The sequence below is a fragment of the Chiloscyllium plagiosum genome, unplaced genomic scaffold (assembly GCF_037043375.1).
Source record: "Chiloscyllium plagiosum isolate Xiang-an unplaced genomic scaffold, Cpla_swu_hap1 HiC_scaffold_53X, whole genome shotgun sequence".
Classification (NCBI taxonomy): domain Eukaryota; kingdom Metazoa; phylum Chordata; class Chondrichthyes; order Orectolobiformes; family Hemiscylliidae; genus Chiloscyllium; species Chiloscyllium plagiosum.
Genome location: NW_028270191.1, coordinates 26051278 through 26070676, shown reverse-complemented (window position 1 = coordinate 26070676; position 19399 = coordinate 26051278). Strand labels below are relative to the sequence as shown.

Sequence of the window (19399 nt, the reverse complement as noted above, 5' to 3'; positions counted from 1 at the left end):
CAGTCATTTCCAGAGACAGGCCGAATCCATCTTGATTCAAAGGTCACTGTAAGTCAGAGCTGACGCGAGCAAAGACAGCAGCACAGGGCGGCTGCAGCACCTCGAAACAGAGAATGGTTTCACAGAGTGTCCGAGGCACCGCCAGGGGACGGCACTGGGAGAGAGATTCCCCAGAACGACTCCCCCGCGGGCTCATTGGGTTCAGTTCTTAGGACTGATCCGGAGAAACTCGGCAGCGTCTCTGGAGGGAGAAACAGAGTTAACGTGAGTGGGGGAGAGCGTTAATCCGAGAGCCAAGCCCGACCAGGCTGGCATGTCACGAAGCACTTCCTCAGGCAGAGGAGAGCTGCAACCTGGACACTCTCTCAAAAGAGTTTGTTGAGGCTGGCTCGAGGAAAGGGACACCACTTGAACATTTAAAATCAGTTGATGATAGATTTTTGTTCATTCAATTCATGGGGCGGGTAGTTGGCGTTAAAATATCGATCAGCCAGGATTTGACTGAGTGTCAGAACACGCTTGAAGGATGGTCTCCTGCTGTCCCTGTGTAACAGGCTGGAGGAGGGGGCTGAATGGCCTCCTTCTTCCCGTGTGACAGGCTCGAGGAGGGGGCTGAATGGCCTCCTGTTCCCCTGTGACAGGCTGGAGGAGGAGAGGGCTGAATGGCCTTCTGCTGTTTCCGTGTGACAGGCTGGAGGAGGGGGCTGAATGGCCTCCTGCTGTCCCTGTGTAACAGGCTGGAGGAGGGGGCTGAATGGCCTCCTGCTGTCCCTGTGTAACAGGCTCGACGAGGGGGCTGAATGGCCTCCTTTTCCCCTGTGACAGGCTGGAGAAGGAGAGGGCTGAATGGCCTTCTGCTGTTTCCGTGTGACAGGCTGGAGGAGGGGGCTGAATGGCCTCCTGCTGTCCCTGTGTAACAGGTTGGAGGAGGGGGCTGAATGGCCTCCTGCTGTCCCTGTGTAACAGGCTCGACGAGGGGGCTGAATGGCCTCCTTTCCCCCTGTGACAGGCTGGAGAAGGAGAGGGCTGAATGGCCTCCTGCTGTTCCTGTGTGACAGGCTTGAGGGGCAGTGGAGAGGGGGCTGAATGGCCTCCTGTTATCCCTGTGTGACAGGCTGGAGGAGGGGGGATGAATGGCCTCCTGTTGTCCCTGTGTGACAGGCTGGAGCGGGAGTGGAGAGGGGGCTGAATGGCCTCCTGTTGTCCCTGTGTGACAGGCTGGAGGGGGAGTGGAGAGGGGGCTGAATGGCCTCCTGTTGTCCCTGTGTGACAGGCTGGAGGGGGAGTGGAGAGGGGGCTGAATGGCCTCCTGTTGTCCCTGTGTGACCGGCTGGAGGAGGGGGGCTGAATGGCCTCCTGTTGTCCCTGTGTGACAGGCTGGAGCGGGAGTGGAGAGGGGGCTGAATGGCCTCCTGTTATCCCTGTGTGACAGGCTGGAGGGGGAGTGGAGAGGGGGCTGAATGGCCTCCTGTTGTCCCTGTGTGACAGGCTGGAGGAGGGGGGCTGAATGGCCTCCTGTTGTCCCTGTGTGACAGGCTGGAGGAGGGGGGCTGAATGGCCTCCTGTTATCCCTGTGTGACAGGCTGGAGGGGGGAGTGGAGAGGGGGCTGAATGGCCTCCTGTTGTCCCTGTGTGACAGGCTGGAGCGGGAGTGGAGAGGGGGCTGAATGGCCTCCTGTTGTCCCTGTGTGATAGGCTGGAGGAGGGGGGCTGAATGGCCTCCTGTTGTCCCTGTGTGACAGGCTGGAGGGGGAGTGGAGAGGGGGCTGAATGGCCTTCCCCTTTCGTGAAACGAAGGGACTTGGTAATGAGTTTGCCAATTGCAGTTCGAGAGTTTGATCTCTGTTTGTTCAGGACGGGGCTGTTAGGCCAAGGGTTCCCACGTCATTGTTGCCTGAAACTGTACAAATCAATCGCAGGTCGGCATCTTTCTGAACCACAACCCCAGACAGAATCCAAAAGCGAGACAAATGTACCACTAAATCATTTTAAGTATCTTTTTTTTCTGAACGCATTAGAAGATTATATAAATCATTTGATACCAACCGGGTTTCCATGATCTCCTCCAAGACTCCTGTTTCCACACAGAATGGAAATTCTCTCCGAGAATCTGACTTGGGGTAATTCATTGCCGACCAAATCTTCACCCTTTGCTGTTCTTGCCCCTGCTCGTGTCTTCAAGTGATTGCAGGATACTCGGAGCCTGGACTTTTGTCTTGTTTCCCCCCTCCCCAGATTTTTTTTTGAAAAGATCAACTGATTCCGAATCCAAGACTCAAACAAAACAGTGAACCGTCCCTCCCAACAAGCGATGGCTTTGGGTGGTCAGTTGGAAGTTGCAAGGCCGAGAGCGATAGATTTCTGATCGGAGGCTGAAGGTGGTTGGATCGAAAGAAATTCCCGTTCAAAATAAAATCCTGCGGATGCTGAAAATCTGAAATAAACACAGCGAATGCCGGAGAAACTCAACAGGTCTGGCAGCATCTGTGCACAGAGAGAGAGAGAGAGAACGCAGAGTTAACATTTCGAGTCCAGTATAACTCCTTCGGGCGGTTGAAGGGTCACTGGACCTGAAACGTTAACTCTGTTTCTCTCTGCATAGACGCTGCCAGACCTGCGGAGTTTCTCCGGATCAGCCATGACCCTCATGGGATAGCGTCGTCCTGTTCCTCCAAGATCACCCCACGGATTTGCTCTCGTCCCAATCAGTTTGCTGTGTTCAGTCCGAGATATCTTTCTATTGTTTTCGATGTTAACATTTTGTTTTCGGTCAGAATGCACGTGCATTTAAAATCCCTGAAGTGTTCGGCAATCCCAACCCCAGCGATGGAGGGATTTCATCGCAATGAACCCCGGTGGCTGTCTGGTTTGCAGAACGTCGTGTTAAAATGCAATCTGAAAGCATTGTGTGCGAGAGTGAACAAGCTGAAAACTTGGTCAGCTCCTCTCACCTTTGGATGGGGATCGAAGCAAACCGGAAACCGATTCGTTCTCTCTCTCTCACACACACACACACACACACAACCCATTTTTAAAAAAACAATATTGATAAATCCGATTGAATAGTTTTAGTCATTTGACCCAATGATGGAGGGAGCCAGAGTTTGGCGAGTGATTTCACTTATGTCAGGGGCACCACCCAACATCCAGTTTTTTCGTTTTATACACAAACCTGGTAACAATTACAACTCGGATTAAATGCCAGGACAGTTCACACTGAAGTCTTAACTGATTCAATCGAATAACTCATGAGCTGGTCCTGTTTCACCTCTTTGGGATTTATAAACCCAAAGACGAGAATCGTTTTTCTCCTTTATCGACGACCTGAGAAATATGATATTTTTGTTTGTTCTGGGACGTTTTACTACATTACAGGCGCTATGTAATAAGAAGTTTGTTTTTGTTCTTGTCGAAAACTGCGATGTTTCAGGCGGGCACGCTCCTTTCCTCTGAATCTAAACCCGATAACAATCATTCCGTTACAAAGCAGGTTGGAAACGAACATGCATTTCGGTTTTAAGCTTCACCTCTCCATACTGATCCTTCAATAATTGCAACATCTTGCTTTGTAACATTGAGTAATGTCTGACCCCGCGTTCCTTCTCGGTGATTTTAGTTGAAATGAAGAGTGGAGTAATTAATACACATTTGTGGTTAAACGCTTTTGAAACAGACTTGAACTTAGTAACAAGGTGAATCCAAACTGGGAGAGAGTCTCGAAGTTTAGTACACGATAAGCAAATATTGTCAAGACCCAAAACGTCCCGTCCACACACACCCCTCCACTGCCATCCGCAAGTCAACACTGCTGCAATTGTCAATGTACGGCATAATTTACCAGCTCCCTCCCCCCCAAAAAATCCCATTGATTATTTCACCAATTTAGTGCTGTCCATTTCGGGTCAGTATCACAGACACACGATTCCCTGAGCGTGAAAGTTGACTTAAAAGGAACAACAATTTAGAGAGAAAAGCATAGCCAGACAAACCAGAAATCAGAAATTAAACGTGAGGACAATGTCCGTGATTTATATACACGCTTAGATAGTTCAGGAAAGGTACTGTCACTTAAACAAGGAACATGAACCTGTGTCCAAAGCAGTCAACACTCCAGCTAGCGCACCTGAGAGCGCAGGAAGTGGGCTAGGAGAGCGGCTGAGAGCAGCAGAATGGCAGCCTGAGGGAGAGCAGGTATGCTGAGACTGAGTGCGCGGTAACAGGACGAAGGTTAATTGGCACTGACACAAGGCGATTTCTTATTTTCTTTCGCTCTCCTCCTGACAGCCAGAAAGCCTTTTGTTTGGCCCTTCAGCCAATCCTGGATTTTTACGACACCATAGTTGTGGCCAAAGTTGTGATATAAAAAGGGGCGCCTCCGTTGATCACTTATCATCCACCAGCGTGTCACTCACCCACTGTCCTCTCCTCTCCCGGTTACAGTCCGGATTCCAGAACTACTCATTTTCAACAGGGCATAACAAACACGCGCACACACCCCCCCCCCACAAACAGATCATGCATAAATCACACGTTTTCTTTTGCCTGCTGGTGTCTCTTGGATTGACTGTCAGTGATGAGCCAGTTTTGGAGAAGGATTTGGAAGCTAGGGAAAGGCTCTTAGACCAGGCGGAACCTCGGAGACAAGAATGCTCAGCCTGCTTATGGAGGGAGCACAGCAAAGCTCTGAGGTTAGAGTCCATTAAATCTCAGATCCTGAGCAAGCTGCGCCTGAAACAGGCTCCCAACATCAGTCGGGATATTGTCAATCAGCTCCTGCCCAAAGCCCCCCCTTTGCAGCAACTGTTGGACCGATATGATATTCAAGGGGATGACTGCCTTGCCAAAGAGCCTCTTCTGGAAGACGACGAGTATCACGCCACGACAGAAACTGTCATTACCATGGCCACCGAACGTGAGTACCTCCGTGCCATCTTCCACACGTTGTGCAATGATCATGCCGATCGGCTCAAACAGATATTAAACGGTATTGGGGAGCTCAGTCTCCGAAAAAGGTTATCTTAAAAACTTTCATCGCGGCTGTCTGTGTAACAAGAGTTAAATATGAAATGTTGCTATCCAAGTGCTAACAACTTCGTGTTGTTATATCAGGCACCTCCTGGTAGCTCTCTTAATAAGGAAGCGATTTTTTGAACTATCCCCTTAGCAAACAGTAATTTCCAGGTTGTAATCCACATGCCAATTCCATACGCAGCGATGGTCTAGGACTATGTTTTATGCAACAAATCACGAATCTATAAAGCTTGAAGTAATTTTAGACTAGTTTTTTTTTACCGGAGTGACAAATTAATTGCCCCACTGTTAATAAACTAATCTCGTACCGACGATTTCTAGGTTATCACTCACAGATCATTATCCGAAACCACTTCTGTCTTAGATACGATATTACAGGAAGTTCTAGTCTACAGTTTCAGGTACTGTCACACACTCTAATTCCTGAACTATCTTTTATAAGATAGCACAATAGTAATTTCAGGACATAAAAGACCACGGTTATTTTTACACTGTTGTTCATAAAATAATAGCAACTTCGAGAATTTAGATCATAAAATAACAGTAATTTCTAAATTATAATTCAAGAAATATCAGAAGTTCTAGACGAGTTCGTTACACTATTACAAAGCCAACTTTAGATTATATTTGATAAAATATCAGACTGTAGAAATTAGGGTTATTCAAAATATCGCATGGCAATGTCTAGGCTATAGTACATGAAATATTGCAAAACCTCAGCCGTCATTTCTATAGGTCGCCAACTATCAGAAACAGTAATTTATTGACAATAGTTAATTAAATGTCAAATTTCTAGATTACTGTTGAGAAAAAGCATAAGCAGTACCATGAAGATTATTATTCATAAAATAACAATTTTCAGAGTTCATATGACTATAATGCCTCAGACCATTTTCAGATAAGATAGCTGAAATGTCTAGATTATTGTTCATAAATTATAAATAACCATTTCTGGACTATATTTTATAAAATACCACAAACTAATTTCGAGAGTATAATTCACAAAAAAAATCAAATGGCAATTTACATTAAAAATCACAAAAGGTTATTTCTGTAGTCCATACAAGCAATAATTCCTAGGCTATAGTTCATAAAATATCACAAAAAGTAATCTCTAAGCAATAGATCTTACAATACTATCACAAAACACTAACGTTAAGTAAAATTGAGGGTGCAGTCTACCGGGTTCTATTGAATACTGCACAGCCAAGCATCCTGTTTGCTGTCAAAGGAAGTGGGGGTCACTGTTTGCCTCACTGGCATTGCATTGGAGTTTGTGCTGCAGGGGAAGTAGGAAAGCAAGGCTACTGTTTGTGGAGGTGAAAGCAATCCTGTTATGGAGACAGGAGCAAGTTGTACAGAGGGTGGTTGATGAGAGAGTCATAGCTTGGAGGAAATGATGAAGAGATTGTCCTATATTCAGGTAAGTGTCCCATCCTTTGCATATATGCTTACTGCTTGGACATGGAAGACATGTTTCTCCCCTGCACCTTCAAGGAGAGAATATTTGGGTGCATTCATCCTTTTGCTGCTGTGCTTTGACATAGAATAATTGCAATGGCGCACAGTAATAAAGCAGTTTCCAGTTCCATTCACTGAGCACCTCCAAGATCTCCACACCAGTTTACAAAGTCTTGACTTCAACAAGAAAAGTGATTTAGGTACAGGGTGCTACTTGGAGATGATCAGAGGAATTCCCATTGTCTCCTTTTCCCTCTTCTATTTGGAAATGCAATTGGAGAGAGAGGACTAGGATAGGCATTGGTTGGGGATAGTTGGAGGTGATGGCAACTATACTAGATAAAGCAACTGAAGCCACTTGGAATTCAATGTGTTGACTTGGATGGGTTCAATACCACCAACAAGAAAACATTCTCCATTGATTTTGGCCTTTCATACTCTTGACTCCATTTCATCACTTTCATGGCATGGATTGTACTAGCCAAGTGACTATATGTATCACACCTCAGTATCTGAACTGTTTTAAGAGCATGATCATGCCTAAGCACTGCAGTCCCCATTATTTTTTTCTTGGTAGACTCCTGCTGAAATGATTCTGGATTAGAGTGATGCTGGAAAAACACAGCAGTTCAGGCAGCATCCGAGGAGTAGGAAAATCGACATATCGGGCAAAAGCCCTTCATCAGGAATACGAAATGAAGTGAGACAGGTTGGTTTCAGGAACATTGCAACTGTTTGAATTAACTAGAACCCAGAGACTGCAATTTGTCAGTTAGAGGAAGGGGACACTATGAATCAAGTGAGGAGCAAATGGAGGTGACAGGATGCCACATGTCAACAATACAGGCAGGGAGCTGGTATGTTACTGGGCATGCATTCATTTGAAAATTGATGCAGGGATAAAGAATGGTATTTGCTATTGTTTGAGACTAATGTACAGTCTGCAGTCTCTGGTAAAGAACAGGTATTGGCATCTCTGTGATCACTTCAGTCAGGTAGCATGCCAAAGAGTGTGTGACACCTTCTGAAATCTATAGGAGAACCCCAAAACTGAGAAAACAAGTAGCATTCTCATAGCAATATGAATGACATCCATTAAACCTTAGACACCCAATCTTGTTGGCAGCAGACTGAAAAGACTGGTCAGCTATTTGTGAAGAAGAAACAGAATCTGTTTTACCCACATCCAATACAGACTGCCTCATGTGCTGATCATAGGGTATCCAGACTGGATGCTCAGCCATGGTGCTTGGCAGGATTAAATGGTCCAATTGTGGTTCATTTTCAATGCAACCTCACCTCCTTCCATTCCACCCAGTGCCCTCAGACGGATTGGGAAAGTATCTGAGAATGAATTGGCATTGACAGTCATTGCAGACCATAAGACACAGGAGCAGAATTAAGCCATTCAGCCCATCAAGTCTGCTCCACCATTCAATTAATCACAGCTGATCGAATGATCTTTGCCTTCATGTTCCCCCATTTTCCTCCTAACCTTTGACTCCCTTACTGATTAAATATCTGTCCGTCTCAGCCTTGAATATACTTAATGGCCCAGTCTTCGATGGTAAAGAATTGCACAGAATCACTCCCTTCAGAAGAAATCCCTCCTCCTGCCTTACTCTGAGATTACACTCTTTGGTCCCAGACTTCTCACAAGGCAAAACAGCCTTGCTGCACCTACCTTGTTAAGTCTACCAAGAATGTTGTATGCATCACCTCTCATTCTTCAAAATTCCAACACAATACCAACCTCTCCTCAGATTTCTTCCACCATACCATAGATCAGCCTAGTGTTCCTTTTCTGGACTGCCTTCAATGCCAGTATATCTTTCCTTGGATATGGGGATCAACTGTTCAATGTATTCCAGCTATGGTCAGACGTGAGCCTTACATAGTTTTAGCAAGACCTACCTATTTTTATACTCCATTCCCTTTGAAATAAAGGTCAACATTACATTTGTCTCCCATATTACCCACTGAACATGGATGTGATGCGATGAGATTTTTGCACAAGGACTCCCAAATTCCTTTGTGCTGTCATGTCTCCATCGAAATAATATTCAGTTCCTCTATTCTTCCTGCCAAAGTGCATAACCTTACATTTTCCTACATTATGTTCCATCTGCCAATATTTTGCCCACTCACTGAACCTGTCTGTATTTCTCTGCACAGTCTTTGTGTCATTTCATTAGTTGCCTTCCCACCTATTCTCATATCACCAACAAACCTGGCTACAGTACATTCACTTTCCTCAACTATGTCATTTACATATATTGGAAATAATTGTGTTCCATATTGCACTCCACTGGTTACAAGCTGCCATCCAGAAAATATCTCACCACTAACCCCGCCCACATCCCAATACTAGTTAGACAATCCTCTATTCATGTTGAAATATACTACCTCCAATCCATGGGCTCTTATTAAGTAGTCTAATGTGTGGTACCTTATCAAATACATTCTGAAAATCCAAATATATCCACTGCCTTGTCTTTATCTATCCTGCTTGCTACCTTCTCAAAAAATTCTCAGCGATTTGTTTGATATGATTTCCCCTTCATGAAACAATGCTGACTCAGCTGTAGTATTCATTTCTAAGTGCTCTGTTATTCCATTCTTTATAATTGATTCCAAGATTTTTCCAACAATAGACTTTAAGCTACTTAGTCTACAGTTATCTGTCATTCATTTCCTTTCCTTTCTAAATAAAAGACATTCCATTGGCAGGTTTCTAATCATCTGGGACTTTTCTAAAATCTAAGAATTCTTGGAAGATTACTACCAGTGCACACATGATCTCTGTAGCTCCTTCTCTTAATATCTGGCTGCATCCCATCAGGTCCACGGAACTTATTGGTCTTTAGCCCCACTGATTTTCCTAGCACTTTTAGCATTGTTAATATGTCTTCTGAAACAACGAGGACATCACCTGACATTTCCAGAGTCTGAAGACACACCATCTGAACACGCTCAGACTATCTAACCTCAATTTGCCGCTGTAGGTAATCCTCCAAATTAGGGAGTATATGAATTCAGCCCAAGACAAACATACCTCATTGAGGGTCACCAAGGGTAAACACAAGTGTAGGTTTAATACCATATCACCTATGCACATAGCATAGGATAAGTGCTGACCTTATTTTAGCCTTTGTAAGGAATATGTAACCTGTTCTTTTGACTGCTAGCAGTAGTTCTTGATCAGCATTCTGAAGTAAACTTCCAGCCTATACATGGCATCCATGTTAGCCTATTTCCTCTTCCTGTCAGCCTACCCATGACTTCCCATACTCACTCTTCTTTGAGGTCATAATTTTATAGCATGCAGATAGTAAATGCTTCTGGAGACTTTTGCTGAGGTGGAGAGTAAACCTGACTAGTTGAATAGTCCATACATAGGATGAAGAATACACCATTAAGCACCACAATTTTGTTCCAATGGACACTGGAATCACTACATAATTCTGGTGTTTTCCATGCAACTTTAGGTGGCTGAGTGCATCTGCCCTGTATTAACATCTGGTTGGAGATCATCGACCTTAACTATAAATGGTAACCTAGGCATCAAGGTTAGTCATCTCAATCCATGCCCTTTATGGAAAAGATTGCACTCAATTACTGTTCAGGTGGCATCTGACCACAAAGGTATTGTCATGTATCTTAGTGGCTGTCATCAGGAAACAGCTATGATGTCCCCCTTGTGCAGGCTCCCAGAAAGCTTGAAGGGAGACACTAGTTGCATGATTTGTAGGAGAACAAGACTACCTTCTACAATCATGAACCATTGATCTGGACACCACTGCAAATGCCCTTAAGTGCAAGAGCAACTTGACTTGAATATCTAAACATTTGCTTGTGTTGTTATTACCATCTTTAGGAAAATGACACCTTGTGAAAGAGCCTACACAAATGCCACAAACATGGTCCAAATTATAATAGATATCATTACAGAGGCTTAAACAAATCAATCCATACATTAACATGTTAAGCACGCTGAATATGTTTGATTAACAGCTCTTGCGCATTTAATGTACATATTTAAATTTTGCTTTGGTCCTTTTGTTTGGAAATGATATCTCAACCTGTCTTGCAAGATTGAGCAGTTTGTCTGAAGCTATTAGAGAATGGGAAGATGCAAAGAAAAATGTTATTTACTTCAATGATTGATCTTGTTGAGCAGATAAATGATACAATGGAGATTGTAGGAGAAGGTTCTCCTAGAGTTGTGGCCAGAGACACTGAACCAGACAAACATCAACAGTAAAAACCCAAAAATATAACCAGTTTTCTCGAGTTCAGCCCTTCTTATCCAAGTTAAACAGCAACAGTTAAAGTAATTCTCATCTTCCCTGTTTGGTTAGCTCCAGCTTGCAATACAGTATGAATGATCATGTTTAGTACAGCAATCTAAACAGTTTGTAGGTAAAGAAAAAATGAAGGAGGAAATAAAAATATATTAAATGTTTGATGCAGAAGTAGCAAATCATTTTTGCAAAAGAACAGGTCTATGTCCATATTACAAAAAAATATTTTAAGCTACAGTGTCTAAGATGCAAATGGTCATTTTAAGTTATATTTTGAGTGCAAATCACAAAACATTTTACACAATAGATTCTATGTATGCATCAAAAAGTCATTTTCTGATTTGATCAAATGTAAATACAAAGTGAATTTATACTATGGATCACATGCAAGTTGCAAAGTAATTTTATGCTGTATATAATGTCGCAAAGTCACTTTATGCTGTCGAACATGTAAGCCGCAAAGATATTTTAAGCTATACTGTGTATGTGCAAGGCATTTTGCGCTATAGTTTGTATACAAAGATTGCAAACATAATTTCTTATTCCATAATTCAAATGATTGTGGTACAGTACATACCTTTCAATACTGAAGTTTATTGCTTAATGTTGTAAACAGCAATTTCTAAGTTATATTTCAGATCTGATTGTTATTTCTGGGTAGTGTTTTAATGCAGAAGTATGTCCATCACCAATTTATAGACCTATAATTTGTATGTTAATAAGACAAATAATAATAATTGCTATATTATGGTTCAATGGTTAATATTACAGTAATGTCTGTGATATAGTTCATGCAAAGAAATTGCAATAGCTTGTAGACTATGATAAATGGTCATTTCTGGACTATTGTTCATGCACAACAATAGACAGACATTTCCAGGTAGGTTGTTCCTTGAGCAGGATAATCAGTTTGAAATAAATTGTTTGAGTGTGTTTCTTGAAACATAAGTGAATGAGTGAACAGAAACCATATTACTTGATTATTTCAATGACAAGGTATTTTCAACTGGAAATCCTCAGGAAAAAGTCATTCTTTTAGCTGACTCCTTGAAGAGAGGTACTTCTGTTGCAGAACCTTTTGGAAAATATCACTTTACAAAAAAAATCAAACAAATAAGTGGAGAAACCTCTGCTATATTTTGGTTTACAAAATAACCCCAAGGGGAAAAATATAATTGTAATGATTTGGCATAAAAGTACATTATCTCTGAGAGATACAGGCCACACAGTTCTGCTTTCCAGGTGATAACCAGACTTTTCTTCGTTCCAATATCACAAGTAGGAGGTGTGTTGACCACTGTATTGATAATTGATACATGGCAGAACACATACAGTAGCATTATTTGTAGCACAAAATATTTTATTTAAAATAGGATCCTGTGTTTTTCAGGACCTGTTCGCACTTTTAGAAAAGATAATGGTCAAGATGTGGGCGTTGCTAGCAAGGTTACCATTTATGCCCATCTCTAGTTACCCTTGAGGTGGTGGTAATATGTCTTCCTGAACTGTAATTCATGTAAAGGTATGCCTGGGTTGTTAGTAGAGAATACAAGGATTTCACATCTAGAAATATCTTGACATCTAGTCAAACCAAATACTAATGCACAAAACACACTGTGCCCTTCAATGGATATTAAATAGTTAATTCAAAAATAGCATATTGATTCCTAAGCTAATTAAATGTGGTGGGTTTTTTGTTTTCCTTTTTTACTTCAAGTACAAAAGTAAAAAGTTTCCATCAAACCTTTCACTGCCTAAGTCATTGACAGATTAATTTACTTTACTCATGCAGATGAAACCATCCAGAATCAGTAGGTGCTTATTGTGACCCCATTACAATTAGTCAAGTACCGAGACCCTACAGAACAAAGCATACACTTGACTGGCAACCCATGCACCACCTTAACTACTTACTCTGTTACTGAGGCACAATGGAAAGAGTGTGTACCATCTACAAGATGCACTGCAGAAATTCACCAAGAGTCCTCCAACAGCACCTTCTAAACCCACACCTCTATCACCTAGAATGAGAGCAATAGATGAATAGGAACACCACCACTTCCAAGTGAAGTTCCTCTTCTAAGCCACACACCATCCTGACTTGGAAGTATAGTCATCATTGATTCACTGTCACTGAATCAAAATCCTACTCCCTTCTTAAAAGACTATGGGTGGACCTTCTTATTGTTTTATGGTATATGGCCATTGTTTGCTGCATATTTCTAATTGTCCAGAGGGCAGTTAAAGTGGATCTAGAGTCACGTATATGCCAAATCAGATCAGAACAGTAAATTTCCCTTCCAAAAAAGCATAAGTGAACCAGATGGACTTTTGTGAAATAAACAGTGGTTTCATTATCATGTCAAGGCAAGCTTTACACTCCAGACTTTAGCGTTTTATTATTTGAATTTAAATTTCACCAGACACAGTGCCTGAGCCTGGATTTGTAATCCAGTGACATGAACACCATCACACGCACATGGATTGTGAGAGTTCAAGGTGGTGAGTCAGTATCATCTTCTCAAAGGTAATTAGGTACATGTTGGCCTAAGGGGCTCTTGTGATGCAGTGGTAAGGATTTGGAATCAAGCTCCACCTGCCCTGATGGATATCACAATATGTCCAAACAGGTTGATTTAAAATCAAAATAGATGCTGGCCTTACCAGTGATCCTCACATCCCATGAACAAAGGAAAAAATGTAAAATGGATGAAAGTTCAGAAAATCTGCACAACAGGCACAAAGCATCTGTCTTTGTTTTTATTATTACACTTTTGTTTCAGACAATGACTGGTGTAAAGCAAGGGAAATTTAAGCGAGAAATCTATGTTGAGCCATTTCCTTTTAAGATCTATCTTTATAGGACTGTTAGCAGTTTTGCAGGTTTTTGTTGTAGAACATTATTCTAAAGCAGCATTTTGAGTAAAACTAAAATGAAAATATGATAGCAATTACATTTTGGACATAACTCAATTAATAAATATGAGATAAATCATTTTAGTTTAGGTTGTTTTTAGAACGCTTAAAGTTGCCTTAACATATGAAGATGTGTGATGATCACACTAGTCTCCTGATCACAAAAATGTGAGAGCTAGCACAAGTGTGCAAAATACATTAATGACATACAGTCAGATTCTAGACAGATAAAAGAGAAGGCTAGTGCATTGTACAGAGTGAAAATACTTCCCATTTTATCGGGGAGGGGGGAATAAGAACCTTTGAAGTGTTATTACCCATGAAATTGGCAGTGTTTGTCTTGTCTGTTTATAGCACTTTCCCACCCTCTTTTGAACATTTGAACCAGTATAAACCAGATCATAACCTGAAGGGCTGAGATTCCCCCCCTCGAAGATGCACCTCTCCCTTTCCACACTTTAGATATTCATTTAGAAATCTGACACTAGTACAAAGCGAGAGATTCTCCTGACCGATCGCCAATTGATTTGACATGTGAGGAAATGGGTTTTTTTAAATGGATGACGTCTCATCGAACACCGCGGCTTGTCCAGTGGGATAAGAAATCGTAGAAGTTAATTAGTTAGGAAAGCTATTTATCAAACCTGTGACCCCATGAACCTTTAGCTAAGGGCCTCTCGAACCTCAAAAGCCGTGAAGCACATACAATGAAGTAATGTACTGGTTAGTTCAAGGCTTCATGTATTTTTCTTGTCAGGAGAATAACAAACTCCTGGGTCCTCTAGAAGAGGCAAAATATGGAGACTTCCTATTTTTTCTACCAGCATTTCCTTCTGCACACCCGGTGCGAAGTATGTTCCATAGGACAGTGCACATGGGACTGTCACGCTTTGCCTGTGATCAGTACAAAGAAAGTAGGGGTGTAGCAGTGGACAGCTTCATGCACACAGTGACACGATACTAGGCACAGTGGTGTAAGGTGCTGAACTAATCACCCACACCCGTTTGATTTGAATTAAGTTTCAATCTGTAAACTGACCACGAAGGTGTCAGTTTATTGCAAAAAAAATCTGAATAGGTCACCAATGCTCTTTAGGGAAAGAGACATCCTTAACTGGTCTAGTCCGATTACAATTCGAGTTCCATATAAAATTGGTCTCTGCAGTGGCCCGGCAAATGCAAACAGTTGTACAAAACATAAGCGGGAACAGCAATGAAAGCCAAACTTGCCAGTGACACCTGCCTCTTGAGAATAAAAGAAACACTTCCCCGAATCACTTTATCTGCCCAATGGGACCGGGGTAAATATATTTAGATTGCATCAATAAAAGTTTATTTAGGGTGAATTTATATAACAGGAATTCTAGAAAGATTAAGAAAAATGACCCGGCAGAATATTCTACCGAAAGTGCTGAAAGGTCTAATGCTTTTCATCTCGTTTGTTTTTAGTTCTATTCCGGACAAACCTTTTGAGAACCAGGTGATATTATGTAGGGACAGAGATATGGGGTCATGACCCCCCGTCTCTTAGATAAGGCAATTTAACTGCAGATGGGTTGGGACTGCAGCTGACCAAGTGCCCTGTGGCTGCAGGATACTATTAAATAGAGCTGCACATACTGGGGAATACAAATCCCAGTGCAATTCTCTGCAGATGTCAGTGGAACAAGATCAACCCTTTATGAAATGAACGCACTGGGCACTAAAACAATGTTACAGTGAATTTCATTTGAAGGTCTGTTAGTTAATATAGGACATTTGGTTTCTGGATTCATTGCTTAACTCAGAGGCTGAGCTGTGTAAATTAACTCAGCATTTAAATTCCTGTCAGAGCATTCTTTTCCCCATTTAGTAAACGGTGGATGGATAATAGGTTTCCTGTAATAAACTGCAGATTGTTTCTCTGTTAAATCACAGTAATACTATGCTGCTGTCAATTAAGTTATTGATGGAACAGAACAATATTTTAGAAACTAAGGAGGAACTTGCTTAGCTGATTGTAACCAATATTTAAGAGGGACTTTTTAGTTTTATCCTCCCACCTCCCTGCATATTTCCCTACCCGGTATTGCTCCTAAAGCAGTGTTCTACATTCATTAATTTAAGATGAAGCATCTAAGTGTGGCACCTGGACCCCACCCTGGTTATTAAGTCAACTCCGTACAGATGTTTTCTAACCAACTTGTTTAGAGAAGCTATTACACATCTATGGGGCTGGTACTTGAACCCAGACCTCCTCAGCCAGAGGCAGGGATGCTATTACAGTGCAAATCGAGAATCAAACCTGGATTTTTCATAGTCTGCAGAGCTCCTCTTAACTAGAATTACAGGGACAGATTGAGTTTTGTGGTTAGCCTTATTTGTATCTATTCTCTCCGTCACCTTCATGGTTAGCAGAGCTTACTGACTGCTTTCGTCAGTTGACACAAGTGACAGAGAGGGGCTTTATCACATCAAACTGGAGTTAACCTTCGCATGATCCTGAGAAGTGATGACCCTCACGTTAAACTACCACCAGTCGTCTCTCTCTAATGAGAGAGCATCCACATGGTCCAGTAGAATCGTGGCAGGCTTACTTTTGTTTTACTGGAAAGGGATTTGGCTCTTTTAATATGTCGTCCTTAGTCACGTAACTGAGGAAACAATAAGTGAACACAGAGTACTGCTTTATATAAACAATAAGCCTAACCAACCTTCAATCAAACTTTAACCAAAAAATGGCATACGCCCCTCACTTAATATGTCAGTCGCTCCGTTCCCTCACACACCCCATTTAATCCCAACGCCCCATTTTCTCTTTCGCTCCCTGTACTTATGCCGTGTAGCCCCCCAGGGCATATTTTGTCACTCTGTACTCACTCAGCTTAACCCCTGGGCTTGTGTTTTTTCTCTATCTCCTCTCATCCTGTGTAACCTCTAGGTCCTATTCTCCCTCTCTGCACCCACCGATTAACTCCTGGCCATTTTCTCTCTGTACACACCTGGAGCAATCTCTGTCCTGTTTGCCACCTTTCTGTACTGACCCTGTGCAATTCATGGGTGTGTTCTATCTCACTTACTCTCACCCATATAACCACAGGACCAATTTCCCCTCTGTACTCATCCTATGCACCCTAGAACCTGTTCCCCTCTCTTTTGGCATTCCACTCTTAATATATTTATATCCTTCCTTAGGCAAGGAGACCAAAACTGCACACAATATTTGTGATGTGATCTCACCAATGCCAAATACAATTAAAGCATAACCTTACTTTTATGTTTAATTCCTCTCATAATCAAGGATAATAGCAGATGGAGTTTAATTTAGATAAACGTGAGGTGCTCCATTTCGGAAAGGCAAATCAGGGCAGGACTTATATACTTAATGGTAAGGTCCTGGGGAGTGTTGCTGAACAGAGACCTTGGAGTACAGGTTCATAGGTTCTTGCAAGTGGCGCACAGATAGACAGGATAGTGAAAGTAGCATTTTATTGGTCAGTGCATTGAGTATAGGAGTTGGAAGGTCACATTGTGGCCATGCAGAACATTGGTTAGACTTTTGGAATACTGTGTGCAATTCTGGTCTGCCAGCTATAAGGAGGATGTTGTGAAACTTGAAAGGGTTCAAAAAAGATTTACAAGGATATTGTCAGGGTTGGAGGGTTTGAGCTGCAGGGAGAGGCTGAACAGGCTGGGGCCATTTTCCCTGGAGCATCAGAGGCTGAGGGGTGACCTTATAGAGGTTTACAAAATTGAGGGGCATGGATAGGGTGAATAGACAAGGTTGTCTCCTGGTTGGGGGGGGGGGGGGGGGGGGCAGGGTTCAAAACTAGGAGGAAATAAGTTTAGGTGAGGGGGGAAAAGATTTAAATGGGACCAGGGAGGCAAATTTTTCACTTGAAGGTGGTGCGTATATGGAATGAGCTGCTCCAGGAAGCGGTGGAGACTGGTACAATTACAACATTTAAAAGGCATGCGGATGAGTATATGAATAGGAAGGGTTTAAGAGGGATATGGGCTAAATGTGGCAAATGGGACTAGATTAATGTCAACTATTAGATTGGCACAGACAAGTTGAGGGGTCTGTTTCTATGCTGTACAGCTCTATGACTCTTAAAGGATAGTAGTTCATTAGCTTTATCACTTGCTACATTGTGACTCATGCACTCAGAATTCTGCAATTGCTCTCTATTTAAGTAATGCACTGCTTTTTATATTCTTGCCAAAATTAAAAACTTACATTGTCCCACATTGTACTTCATTTTCCAGATTGTTGCACTCCCACTCAACTTCTCTATATACCTGCAATGGCCTTCAGCCCTCTTCACAACTTACTTTCCAACTGATTTGTAACAATTGCAAATTTAGCCACCATGACTTCACTCCCTTCACAGAAGTCATTGATATAGATGGTGTAAAAAAAAATTGAGGTCCCAGCACACATTTCTGTGGGACTCTACTCATCACATTAGAAAGAGACCCATTTACACATACTCTGTTTTCTGCTAGTCATGTTTATGTTACCTCACTACACCATGAGCACAGTCATCTTTTGAGGCACCTTATGAAATGCTTTCTGGAAATTTGAGTACAGCATGCTGTACTCCGTTACCCACAGCACTTCACTCCCTCAAACTTCAATAGATAGTTTATAAACAATTTCCCTCTCACTAAACCACACGGACTCCTCCAGATTACTTGGAGTTTTCCCAAGTGCTCAACTATAACCTTCATAATTATAGATTCTAACATCAGAGACCCGGGTTCAATTCTCACCTCAGGCAACTGACTGTGTGGAGTTTGCACATTCTCCCCTTGTCTGCGTGGGTTTCCTCCAGGTGCTCCAGTTTCCTCCCACTGTCCAAATAATGTGCAGGTTAGGTGAATTGGCTATGTTAAATTGCCCGTAGTGTTAGGTGAAGGGGTAAATGTAGGGGAATGGGTCGGGGTAGGTTGCTCTTCGGAGAATCAGTGTGGACTTGTTGGGCCGAAGGGCCTGTTTCCACACTAAGTAATCTAATCTAATCTAATCTTCCACACAACCATCAAGCTAACTGACCTCTCGTTTCCTGTTTTCTGCATCCTCCCCTACTTGAAGAGAGGGGTTATATTTGCTATTTTCCAGCCCGATGGAACCTCTCCCGAATATAGCAACTCTCTCTATACTCACCCTGTGCAATCCCTAGCTGTTTCCTGTGTCTGTCTGCCTTTGTGTACTCACCCCATGTAACCTTGGGCCCTGTACTCTTTGTACTCACCCTGTCTAACCATGGGTAGTTTTCTAATTGTATTCACCCAACAGTGACATAATTGAATTAGGCATTCTGCAAATCTGATCATAAATTTGCATTGGACCAGCTTGTTCTACTTAGTACTTCAGATTTCTCATTTACCAGTTCCTGAGCGGAAGCAATCCCTGACAACACTGCACAATGAATAACTAAAATCCAAGTGTTCAGTGGTTGCCAGACTATTTCCATTGCTGGCAAAATTAAAGCAAGGGGCCAAGTTCTTAGCTTAAAGTACTGGATAGATGAAAGGGGAGGTTAGGAGTAACTTTACAGACAATATTGCAGTGTGCAGTGTCACAAGCATGATCAATGCCAATTCAAAAACAGCATTCAAATTTGTTCTGGATCATTTTTGAAGAGTAAAAGATTTGGGCCAGAAACAGAAAAATTGAACTGTGCAAAATGCACCCCTGGAAA

General features: G+C 42.3%; 1 protein-coding gene across 4 annotated transcripts in view; it reads left to right on the top strand.

Annotated features, from left to right (window-relative positions):
* LOC122543214 (growth/differentiation factor 11-like) overlaps positions 1-19399 on the top strand; it is a 58313-nt gene that overhangs the window by 28495 nt on the left and 10419 nt on the right. The window contains exon 1 of one of the 4 annotated variants that reach the window (XM_043681688.2): positions 3926-4912. The exons of the other annotated variants lie outside the window; for them this stretch is intronic. Within the exon in view, the coding sequence (XP_043537623.1) occupies positions 4516-4912 (397 nt within the window). The 5' untranslated portion in view covers positions 3926-4515. Of the gene's footprint in view, positions 1-3925; positions 4913-19399 lie in introns of those variants that run through there. 4 annotated transcript variants of the gene reach the window in all.